This window comes from Battus philenor, unplaced genomic scaffold (assembly GCF_028537555.1).
Source record: "Battus philenor isolate CCGP_79_NKW_IND1 unplaced genomic scaffold, ilBatPhil1.0.hap1 SCAF_20, whole genome shotgun sequence".
In the NCBI taxonomy this organism is placed as follows: Eukaryota; Metazoa; Arthropoda; class Insecta; order Lepidoptera; family Papilionidae; genus Battus; species Battus philenor.
Window position 1 is genome coordinate 9,537,910 of NW_027181683.1, and position 13,384 is coordinate 9,551,293.

Sequence of the window (13,384 nt, forward strand, 5' to 3'; positions counted from 1 at the left end):
TTGAAATAAATTTATGAAGTGTAAAGTAATAAAACAACGTGTATTTTTCTCGGTTTAATTCATATGAAAGATTTAAAATTTAATTTAATCGTAACAAATAAAAAGTCTTCAATTTTGGTTTATATACAAGTATCTCGTAGTCGGAAAGTAATTCATCTGTATAATTTGTAACAATATAGTGTTTACGTCTTTTACTAAATTACTTCGCTGTAAGCACGTAGCTGTCACTTTTTTGGAGGGCATTGACCCACAATTTTACCGGTCGTGGCAGGCAAATCATCTTTGCATGCTAATCGTTCCCTCCAGCTGAAATCCTTTCGGCAAACCCAATTAAACACTCCGAGAATCGTTTTACCGGTATGATATGAGAAATCTCTAAAAGCGTCATCTGTTTCTTGAGGAAAGCATAAAGCTCCGCCGGCAATAGCTCCCGCTGCTGTCATGAAAATACGTCTAGGAATTGATTTTCCTGACCCCAATAGAAAACCCAATCCAGCTCCAGTAGCTACCACTCCTCTTCTAACATTCAAGTTATTTTCATCTCTCATGGTTGCTGTGAAGTTCTTTTTCGTTTCATTAAAAGATTTCCTTATACTTGTTATTGTATTCTTTGCAGCGCAAACAATTTGACAGCTTTTCTCCTGCACTTCTTTTCTGCAAGTAGTGACGTATGGCAAAAGGAATCGACGCATTAGTTTGACGTTTGCATCTGGACATTTTGATTTACTCTCGACATATTCATTGTATTCATTATGAGGGCTTTTGTATAAAGGCAGCTCTGTATATTTCATCGGTGGAGGCTTTGATGGTGGAGGAGGAGGTTGTGCAGCTTTGACAACCGGTACTAAGTTAATGTGGGAGCCGAGTAAAGCAGTTTTTAATGCAATCAACCATATTTTACCGATAACGTATAAATCCGTGTAACTAGCGGAGGAATCAGATTCAGTTTCACTTGAATTAATCTCGTGATTACCACATTCGCATAGCTGACATATTGATTTTGTGCAATCCGTTATCACTTTGCGCATTGCTTATCTTAGTTGAACAAAATATCACTGTAATTTAGATGATTGTTGAAAACAAATAAATAAAGCTTTTTAAAAATTTTCTCCTGACATTCACTACATTCGAAGCGTTTGACGTTGACATATGAAAAGAAAAATGTGTTACAATGTTGCTAGCTCAGCTTAAATTCGAAATTCTACTTTAAACTATTTTTGAATGATTTATTAAATACGCTTTTATATTTTACTCTTTACGATAACATTGATTATTTTTAATTAAATGTTTTATGAATAATTTCTTGTTATTATCATGTAGTCTTTTTACAATCCATTTAAAACCTAGACCTTCAAGTTTATAAATAGAGACCATGGACCGGAAAAAAGAACGGGGATTTCCACAAGGTGGACAGACAACCTGGTTAAGCAGGTAGAGACACGCTGAACGCAGACTGCTTCTAATAAGTGCTATTGAAAATGTATGGAAGAAGCCTATATCTAGCAGTGAATGCCTTTGGCTTAAATGATCATGAGAATAAATCCTATGAATAGTAACCTCTGTTACATATGTAAAATAAATATACCACACGAAATAAAACAGTTATTGCGTTCTACGTATACCAAAATACTATCTAAATTTGTTCAAAAAAGTCTTTTAAAAGAAAATGAGAAACCAAACCTTTACTCGTCAAATTCACAGTTGAACAAAACCTATCTCCGAAAATCCTTTATCGATGTTCCAGACCTTGAATGCTTTTGAAACTCAAACATTCTTATTAATGACAGTCGAAATTAACTCCCAACAGTTGAAAACCAATCGATGCCGAATCGCTCGGTGAATTCGATTACTCGATGCAATCGCAATCGAATTGCATTCGAAAAAATCGTATCTGTGTCATTTCATACGCCACCTAGCCTATTCCTTGGTTGCCAACTTCATTATTCATATCGAAACGCATCAGAGTTTCTTATTACAATGACGTTAAGGTCTAAAATAACTCAGCATGTGAATTGGTAACGTTTGTCGTACTTGCAAAAAATGCTAGTCGTTTTGTTAGAGGCCGTTGAAGATCATTTCGTATATGAGTGCTTTAGTTGGAATAGGTTTTTTTCGCTGGCTCTTAAAGCCTTTCCTTGTCAAAAGTTTAAAATTCAAACTACGATTTATGAATCTTTTAACAAGCTTTTAAGGCTTTTGTGTAACTTTTTACTAACTTCGACACCCGCTGTTAGCGCTGAACTTAAATTGTTACATTATTATTTTTTTCATTTTTGAAAATTATTCGATGATTTTAATTCCTTTTCATGTACGACTCGCTTAGATATAATAGATACTTGTTATTTTTATTATTTTGTGATCATTTTGGAGTTCATGTCTTCATTGGAAAAGGACATGGCCATTGTTCAACCTAGTGTTGCAAAATGCAATTATATGTATTAACTACGTGTACATATATATACACACATGTGTATGTATATACATATGAAATAGATTTTCTGACTTTATAATTCCGAGGAAGAGTTCATCCAGAAACAGAGTCTTTTTGAATAGAGAAAGAAGAATGTACGAAGGATTTTTGAGAAGAACAAAGTAATAAATGTGAACAGTATAGCCCAGAGGTGGAGGACTGAGACTTGCAATCATAGGTTGCAGGTTCAATTCTTAGGATTCAGTGTTGTGTAATTTACACTTTATTCTTTAGTCATATAAGATTACCACTTCTTACAAGTTTTAAGTAACAAATTTATTAATTGATGCCAATAGACGCCTACTGCAAGGCATAAGCCTTTCCCAGGAATATCTATGGGAAATATGCTATTACAGTGTAGTATTATGGTACGCAGAATACGCTACTGCCCATCCTCTGTAAACTTGTTTGCAAGAAGAGGAATCGAACCCGCGACCTACGATAACATATATTAGTCCTCTACCGCTGGGTTTCCGCAAGTGTTTTTTTATTCTCGTTCCTTCTGCTTTGTTTGGGGCAGGTACATAAAAATGCGGGTGTAAATAATATTTTCATTTTTTATTGCTAATCCTCCTTTTTCTCCTCACAAATTCTTTCTCTTTTTTTCACATTATTCATAAAATCTTCCATTCTTCATGCTCTGATGTTCTTACCATAAGTATGTTAATAAATTGTAATTGTTATAGATGACTGCTAAGGCCTGAAAGTTTTAGAATTAAAAACTAAAGCGACAAACGGAACGCAGGACGTCAATTCAGAAGGTTACCTGACTACCTTGATGAAGTCTTCGAATGAAACTGGATACCAGCCGCTTCCAACAGGTCCTACTGGAAATCTATGGCAAAGGTCTTTGTGAAGCAGTGGACGTCCTGTAACTGAAATGATGAATGATAATAACATAAGTATCTTATACTTATTTTCGATTACTTTCAATGTTAAATAAATAGCAAAAACACAATTAATAATTTTATTATAGTATTTTACGTATTACTTAGAAAGTGTGTATAATACCAGCAGCTCTTATAAGAGCTTTATAAACTATTGAGTGTTGTCAAAAGTAATTAACCTGTCGATTTGCAATAGAAAAATAAGTAAAATACATATTTCAGTGTGACCATTTCAAATCGACTTAATGTTTTAATGTTAAACAATTTCAATGCAAGACTTTGGTAATAATATGATCCTAATGCTTCTTGATTTATATTTTTTGTTTCATTCTGCTTCTTTGCCCTTGCAGCCGACACGATGACCGGTCTTGCATTGGCTGCATCCAGCAAAACCTCTCGCAACCTTAGCCACGTCGTCAGCCCTACTATTGGAGGGCCTACCCACAACTCCTCAACACATAATCTTTTCTATTCTTTTCGATACATTCATTATTAATTGATTCTTAGTTAAGTTAGTTATAAAACCAAACAAAACCGACTCAAGTACATGACGTAATACAATTTATTTTTGGTTTTAATTCACCGCATTTGTTTGAGAGTAAATATAAATTATATATAATAATAAATAGTTTCTTTCTTACAAATTTCATGTCAATTTGTCTATTTTTTCTCTCTATGAAAAAAACATATCCAAATAAGAGCGGTTTTAAATTTGAATTTAGAAATACATCATTCATTTTTTTTATTTACATAGTTAGACAACGCGTAGAAATTACATAGGTATAAAAAAATAAACATTGAAACATCAAAGAATTCAGCGGCGAACGAGCGAAATATCATAGAGTATAGCTTAACCACAAAGTCGTGAACGCACAAATAAGTAGGTTTGAAGCCGGGATGAACTGAAACAGTGGTTTGTTTTTCTGTCTTTTTTTTGGTACTAGAAATCAATGTGGAAGAATGCTTACTTATGTATAAGCTGTATGAAGGTTATTGAACTAACAGGCGTGATAAATATTTATATATTTTTTAACTTATGTCACAATTCTCTATGAAAAATAACTGTGATAACCCAACTAATAGGAAGTAATATCTCATTTAATATTATAGCAATTAGACCCTGACAAAATTATGCCATCCTACATTTGGAAGTAAAAAAAAAATATTTAGGCAGATTTCGTAAAGACCATTTTACTGAAACAATAACACCTAAACCTCGAAAAACAGAAAATTATTAAAGCAGAGAGTAAACGTTTGAGATGTCATAGTCCCACATGTCAGTCGGACCAAATCCCCACGTCATTTAATATGTATCTTCACGCTGCGCTCTATGATGTCGGAAATAGGAATTGATGACGAGGAATGATGAAGATGATTAGTGCAGGAACAAGACCCTCAGCAGTAATAAAGAAATGACGCGAAGAAGAAAGATAGAAGTATTGAATGGTCTTTATTTTGTCTATCTCCTATAAGGCAGACATAAGCATGCACAAATCATATTCCTCTCCGACATAAGTAAACGTGGAAATCTCAATAAAACAACATTTTTACTTATGCAATTGTTAAGCATTCACGGGTATTGTAAGCAGTACCTGTAACGTTTTGAAATAATCGACAACGATGCCTACCCATGTAATGGTTCCCCAGTACAGACTTTTTAAACACTTGCTGAAACACTGTTCCCGATCCAAAAACCGTAATCACGTGATTCTTAGCGAAATCTTTCACCGCCGTTCGACTTACCAGACCTCCTGAAGAAAGAATCTATGGTAAAATCTTTTGATAAATTTAAACAAAGGCATTTAACGGTGTGTAGCGCTGGAGCAGCGGCTTCAAATAAATGTTTAACATGTAATATTTACCCCATAAGAAAAATCATGTATGTAACAAAACGCTGTCGCGGGACTTGCAGCGGGCACAAGAAAGATTCGTATCAAAATAACGGCAATCCCTCTCCCAATTGTCTGCGCTCAGTAAACGAAATACCCTAGCGATACAAATTAGAATTAATAAAAATAGACATAAACTTGTAAATTACTTAAAACAGTCATTATATTTATGAATGTACTTATGCATTAAATCATCATACAGTTGCCTGTCATGGGTGGACAATTATTCAATATTTACATTCTACGTCGATTGATAAAAAAATATAAAGATATAGAAACAGAGACACAAAGAGAATTTAATTCCATTTTCACTTATTCTGAACTAGTTCTCAATAATTCAACACTAACAACAAACTTTTAATATAATTCAATAGTTTAACGGTATAATATACATTATTATCACCGTCATTTCAGCCACAGGACATCCACAGCTGGACATGAATTGACTTGCCCCCATATATATTTCGAATGGGACTGTTTGGAAGCGTCCGGTTGAAATCAACATTCAGTTCTTCCGCCGATCTTGTTTGTGGTCGTCTTGCGTTTCACGGTTCGTATTCACCTCTACAGAACCTTAAGGTCCTAACCGCCATTTGTTGCACGCGCTACTCGCAGTATGGCCTGCCAACTTCAAACACACCTGGGAATTTATGATTCGAAAAAAAAATTAAAAAATTCCGAGCACAGCCTATAATAAACATACACATCGTAATAAAAATAACATGCTATCGCATGCTATACGCTTTAATAAGCTCTAACAGCAAAGTATATAATTTAGCAGTAAGTCAAGTATCGCCCGAGGTTTAAATTGATAATATTGTTCTAGAACAAAGCCCTATTATGTTTTTATCTACACATGCACACTTCCACTGTTTGTTGTTCGTGTTAAATCGTGGCAAGCTCATGCTCTTTAACCGCACCTTCAATATACGGGCAGCGTGCGCCCAACACCGCTTAAAGTCTCTCCGAAATAATTTAGTGACGTGATTAATATGATAATAGAAGCTCTATTAAAAATTTTAACTGCCATCACATTTTAAGGACTTTATTTATTTAGTTCTTAAAAAGTTACATGTTAATTCGTATTTGAAGATCACGGTATATTTTCGGTTCATGAATGCGTTTAAATTAAAATTGATTTTGAATAAATTTGTTCTACAAGTTAAGGCTTATAAAACTTCTCTTTTTATTACCGACATCATTAATATAATTTCCGTGATTATAACACACTACTAATAAAACTATAGTTTCGACTAATTGCGTAGGAACATCTTAAGGGTTTTACAAAATACGTGTCTGAAACGCGGTCACAGCGACATATGACACTTATAAAGTGATATATAGATATAGGCGATAAATTATGTAAGCATTAATATTTCAAATAGACGTATTTACTATAGTAGTGTAAGAAAACATGAAACTGAAATCTGGACGAGGCGTTTTTTAGCATTAGAAAGATTAACCGTGCGTATACAGAGGCCACCGCGTTATACGAGGGGGGCCGAGTATAATGCTCCTTTATAATGCTTTACCTACCTGATCAAATTTGATACTTTAAAAGCCCGTTACAGAATTAACTGATGTTTACCTCTGACAGGCCCAAATTCTTTCATCGGATTGTAGAGAGATTTAGCTGTTACACATGTCACGGTCCACGACCAGGAGCCGGTAAACATGTTATCTTCTCATGTTTTTGCATGTAAATAATTTCTATATGCTGTTAAATTGATATAAATACTCATTGTTATCCAAGTTATAATATAATACATTGTAAATATTTTTTTGCCAGAACAAAGGCGAATGGATTGTTAACACTAACATTGTTCATCTACTGATGTCTGTATAATAATTTAAGCGACTATAAACAGTCTTACACTCTTTACTAAAGGCCGTCAATTTGTAATAGCATTATAGCAAAGTCATAGATATAGTAGTCTATAATCAGGTTTCGTTAAGATTATTACACGTAAGTATTCTTTTTTTGCAATAAATATTATGTTTATTGTAACGCTGTACGGTTTTCATTTTCAAGACTCCTTTCTGACCTCCGAATATTACAAACTCGACATGGATAGACCCTTCTAGGTAGACCCAGAATATAATCAAGATCACGGGAAGCCGCTGGATGCGCAACATCGATCATTGTGTTCCGCTATCGATCTTTGTGGGATGAGAGTGCGTCTATGAGCTGACGTTATTAAAACAAAATCTAATAATATTATGTCAAAAATATAAAATCTATAACATGTAGCAATTCACCATTAACAGTCATTCTTAGAGGTGGGTTATGTACCATTAGTGTGAACATAACAAGATTATTAAAAATTCGAGTTTGTGAAGTATGTAGATAAAATATGATTGCAATTTTAAAACGCATTGGCAAGATCCAACTTTGATATGGACTCCATATATTCAATAAGAACTTTAAAAGCGAGCATGGTACAGAAAGTATTTCCATAAATTTTAATCATACATTCAAAATATACTTAAGTAGCCTTTATTGCCGGCATATCGGTAAAGTTTCTAACATACGACGCGGTGGCCACACTTGGTGCATTGCCAATACTGCTAATAACAAACGGCATTGTGATATAAAATTTAAATAGCGTTTAAATTGAACGCTATACTTTCGGGATTGGGTTAGCTTGTATTCTTTTTTTGATTACACATCATAAAAGGTGTATCGGTGAAAGTTTGTGAAGCTATAAATATTGGACCATTGTTTTTCTGAACGTTACACATGGACTTATCTTCCTATGCCTAGAATTAGAATTACTGGAATAGTCACCAAAGTTACAAACATTTTTTTTCATTATTAATAAAATTACTTTTTACGCTTATTTATCTTCTAATATTATTCTTAAATATATCCTTTAAATTGAACGATTTGCCATGTTGTATATTTATGTAATAATAAATACTAATAATGAATAAAAAAAAATTTTTAAGCAAATTGGGATGGCCTGCGAGGACTATTTGAATCGTTACCAAAAATAATAAACACTATGTAATTAATGTAGGTACTCCTTTAAAATTCTTCATAACATAGCTAGAGCCAAAACGTCAAAATACTCTAAATTTCGTTCTGTCAATCTCTTAGCACATGTCAATTTCTTGGTTACGAAAAAGAGTACGAGGCTGTCAAAAATGTTATTTAACGAAAAACACGTAAGTTCCCCACATAACTTTGGTTTTAAATCACTTCTAGAATATCAAGTCGCAGTTCTTTATATTCCTAATTTCAAACATCTAACATCTAAGTGTATAAATATATAGGCAAATATTTAGGTAAATGCCTCCGGTACAAAAGTTTTCGTTCGGCGAATCACGTTATACATAAAGCCGTATTTATATAACTAATTCAATAAATAAAAAAAATACATTCCAAACTGTTAGTAAACTAAAAATACAATTGTAAAAGAATTTATAAATTGATTCGCGCGAACTAACGATGAAAATTATACGAAAGCTTGAAATAACTCGAAGAACTATAATAACATAGCCCTAGTTTTTTTCATGTTTTTAGCAACTTTCTCTATTAATAACATTGATTTTAATCGCTAGTATCTAGATGTGTATCATTGTCTGATCTATTTTGTGTATTGTTCAACACTGCATATATCAGTCCATATTTTTTATTCTAAATAATACGCTCTACGAGACACCTGGCCATTGTAATGTGTTTTGTTAAACAATAAGTCGAATTCTGATATTATGGAAATGAAAAAATTGTTGTCAAAATAAAAATATATAAATTAACGAACGAAAAAAAAACAAGTGCATCGATGGGTATTATTTAGTTTACAAATAAAACCTTATATTTCTTTAAGTATTTTTCGTTGATTCTTAAAAATTGATTTCGATATCTTTAACTAGAACTTATTCTAGAAATATTTTTCTTGTCTCGTCCAGTGAACCAGGATTCCTTGTTGCACAACAATATGTCTGATATGCCTGAAGCACTCACGGAACAATAGGTGATTACTTTTACTGTTTATTGTGGCTAAAACGAATCGGATTGCTCTTGTTAACGTTACCTTTATACGAAGTCGGTTTTTATTGAGCGCCGATATGCGAAACTTTATAACGCTTTGCAACACGCGTTCACATGAACTTGTTTATTTTTAATTTTATTGTATATTGAAATTGCAAGTTTCGATATTAACTTTAGACCTATAATATGTAACAATATCCAGGGGACCATGGCATTTTCCATTTTTCTGATTGGACCGATTCATTTTGGTTTACTCTTATATTTGAAATGTATTTCTTTTCTTTAGTAATTTTTTGCGACTTCTGTAATTTATGTATTTGTAACATCTAATCATAGCCAAATCAATTTGATTGTAATTTAAGAGGTTTATAAGACCACACGACTTAAGTTTTAAACTTAGTATGTATACTAACCAAGTTATCTTTAGTATCATTAAATTAAATTTTAAAAGTAAGATTGAATGTCGAAATGTAATCTTTTACTTTTAGTAAAAGATTAAATTTCGCAATGTAAATATTTATCACTTAACCTCATCGTCCATCACATAAGTATTAGGGATTCAATATATTATGTTCTATCTCTAATGCTCACAACCAATCCTTAACTGTGTCGGTTTGCTTTTTGTGCTGTGAATATATAGCGCGGTTGACAACTTACTATAAACTTCACGCATTTGACAGTTCGCTATGAACTTCACGCGTTTGACAGTTCGCTTTGAACTTCACACGTTTGACAGTTCGCTTTGAACTTCACGCATTTGACAGCTGCTACGAACTTCACTCATTTGACCATCCACTGTGAACCGCGCGTTTGACAGTTCATGCTTATCAATTTATGTTGTCGTTTTAAAGCTGCATCAGTAAGTACTTACTTGTTTATTTCACGCTTAATCTATATATGACGTGACCACTAGGAAATACGAGTATATTTCTTTAAATTTATTTTTTCTGTCGGAATGCGGCAGGTTTCTTCTGGCAGCACGAAGTCTGTACAGATAGTAAATATATATAATTAATACTCTTTTAGATATTTTTCCATAATACGTACATAATTCAAACATGTCTTTTATTGGACAAATAACAATTTCTTTATTAGAATCCGAGTTGCTTGCAGACCAGTTTACTAGGGCCTTCATAAATAGCATACACCGATACAAAGTTTATCCGGGCTCGTAACAAATACCAATCGACGACGGGAACACTATCAACTCGACCGATATCACCTAGACAAATATATACCCGATTGACTTGAGTAACAGGGTAGTTAGGATTATGACCTTTGTATATTCAATTCGAAATTCAAAATTAGAAATTCAACATGCGATGTATTACATCTCTTATTGAAAGCGAAGAACCACTTGTTCGGATGATAAGTGTCTCAGACCTAAGAAGAACAGGCGAAAGAAGCTCGGCGAGACAATATCCTTTTGTAAAATAATGTAAAAGTTAATATTCGATTAACATTGGAATAGCCTAGAAGCGACTATGTCATTCCCAAGATGTGCTGTGCTATCTTCCACAATATAAAATAATTCACAGCATACTAACTCTTAGCACAAACATTATTTATGACATTTTTTTAAATTCTGTAATGGTATATCGTTTCGACATAAAAATTGTTAATTGACATCTCGTCTTGATTTGTAGAACTTCCTTGTAATAATGTTACACTATGTCATCATCTAAATGGCATCTGTAGATACCACAGGTACGAGGGCCCAAGATGCTGCGAGTCGTTTCTCTAATGCTTCCACACATTGACCATGACCTCAGTCATGTATTATATGATCAATACCCAAAATGTATTCGTTTAAAATTTTGACGAAATATTAAATGCAAAAGTTCATGACATAAGCATCTTCTTAGAAAGTGGGTTCTGTATAAAATGTCTTTTAAATTTATAACCATGTGATTTTAATTACGGCGCGTTGTTTTCGTTCAGTGCCTTTTTTCATCACTATCATTTAAGCGGCCATCTATTGCGCAATATATCGTCTGCCCGCCGCCATTTCAACTTGCCAATTCGTAGAACAAAGTCTTTCTTACCTCGTCGAAATACACACTGAAAAAATGACAATTGCTGTAATCATTTTTATCGAGTTTTTAAATAGTTCCAATCTAAGAGTTCCAATACACCTAGTCATTTTTTTTCCATCATTTTCTAGCTAAAATTGCGGAGATAGGCTACGTATTTTTTTTTTAATTAAAGAAGGTAAAGCACAAACAAGAATAAAAATATTATACGAAATAGGTAAAAACTTTACTTTTATTCGGCATACTAAGAATAGATACAATTATGTTCTTATAAATATTTTCACTGCTTTATGTAGCTAAAATTTTTTATGTATAACAAATATTTAGTTGTCTCTTTTGAAAAGTTGGATTTTCAGACTTAGCATTTTATTCGGTGAGGGCGGCTAAATATTATTGAAATTATCAATTATAACACTACAATAAAATATACATAAGAAATTTTACAGCAATATAAAGTTTGTAGACAAATTATATTAGATTGAGAATGAATTTCTATAACATTAACTACTTTATTAAAGACATTGTGAGAGTAATCCTAAAAAACAATTGCTGAGTCTGAGCCTTTGTTGTTTTATTTAAAATTAATGCATGTCATTATAAACAAGATGAATTTAATTGTAGTTTATATTAAACTAGACTTGTCTGGCTTTCTTCTCTTGATGAAATCAATTAAAAACAACAAAAGATAAAATATTAATATTAAGTAGGAGAAAAACATTTTCGTGAATAATACTATATAATGTATCTAGCTGGTTTTGATGCCATTAAAAAGGTTGGTTACATGTTAAAAAATGCTAAAATTATATTTCGAGCTATTTTTCATTTGTTTTCTTAAACGCGGAGAAACTTTTTACGAATAAATAAATATATAAGTAATTTTTCAGAATACATTTCTTAATACTCCGTTTTTAAAACACGCACAATCTAAATGACTTTCATTCATTCCGACGACCCTACAGGCCCTCAAGATTCTCGGGCTCCGCACTTCCCTTCCACTTCTTACGGTGCTATAGCCCTTCCTTACTACGTGTAGATATCTCTAGGCGCACTCTATGCAATTATTTCATCCTCTTTTCCTGTAATGCTTTTATTTTCAACGAACATTTTTTTATTTCTATATTCATTACAATAAAATTCCGACTGTTATAATATAATAACACGTAATTAATCAAATCTTCGAAAGGCTTATTATCTTTACATTGCATATAAAATTTATTACCCATTGTTAATTATTGATAATCACCGTATTATACAAAATATATTGATTATTGGTATAAAAGCTTTAAAGGATTGAATACATAGCTCATTTACTGTCACATAATAAACCCTGTCTAAATATCAATGATTTCAAAAATAATAAATAACGTAATAATATAATGTAATAAGAAAAAAATCAGATTATTTTATATTACAATTATTTATTGTGTTTTATATGTCCCTGTAGACTTTGATACTGTCAAAAGTTATTGGTCAAAAAAATAATTTAACCCATTTCAGAGTTTCTTCTTACAGATGATTTGAAATAAGTGTAAATCTTTAAATGATTTAATATTTAGCTTGTTTACTGTCAAACAATTTATGGCGCACCCTATCTAAATATTAATGATTTCATAAGTAATAAATAACATTATAATGATATAGTAATAAAAAGCGTTTTCTGCATTCATATTACTATATGTTAACATTATATATAGTTTCCTATATGTCCTTGCAGACTTTAATAGTGTCGCATTATTGTAATAATATTAATGAATGTAACATTTTTCTGAGTGATCTCTTCATAAAGGTGGTTTGAAGTAAGTGTAACTTTAAATTATTTTCTGGCCGATAACCTATATTTCACCCCTTAAAAACTTTTACTCATACGATCAATAAAAGTAATTATAGAGGGAGGAAGAATAGAAATAATTTGTTTGTTAGTAGGTATTAATAACGGCACACAAAAGAGAGTTGTCGTTAAAAGCACCGATGCCTTCGGATTGAGATGTTACACTGTTAGTTCCCTATAGTAATATTCTCCAAAACTGTGCAGTATTGAAAATTTGTTCATCGACCAAATAATATTTATAACATCGGAATTGTCAAAATCTCTCTTAAAACATTACCCAGTT

At 32.3% G+C, this 13,384-nt stretch overlaps 1 protein-coding gene across 1 annotated transcript; it reads right to left on the reverse strand.

Moving 5' to 3' along the window:
• Positions 1–224: 224 nt before the first annotated feature.
• On the reverse strand, positions 225–1,028 carry LOC137923034 (uncharacterized). The gene has a single exon (XM_068766155.1). It carries the CDS (start codon positions 1,026–1,028, stop codon positions 225–227), a length of 804 nt encoding a protein of 267 aa, XP_068622256.1.
• Positions 1,029–13,384: the final 12,356 nt, after the last annotated feature.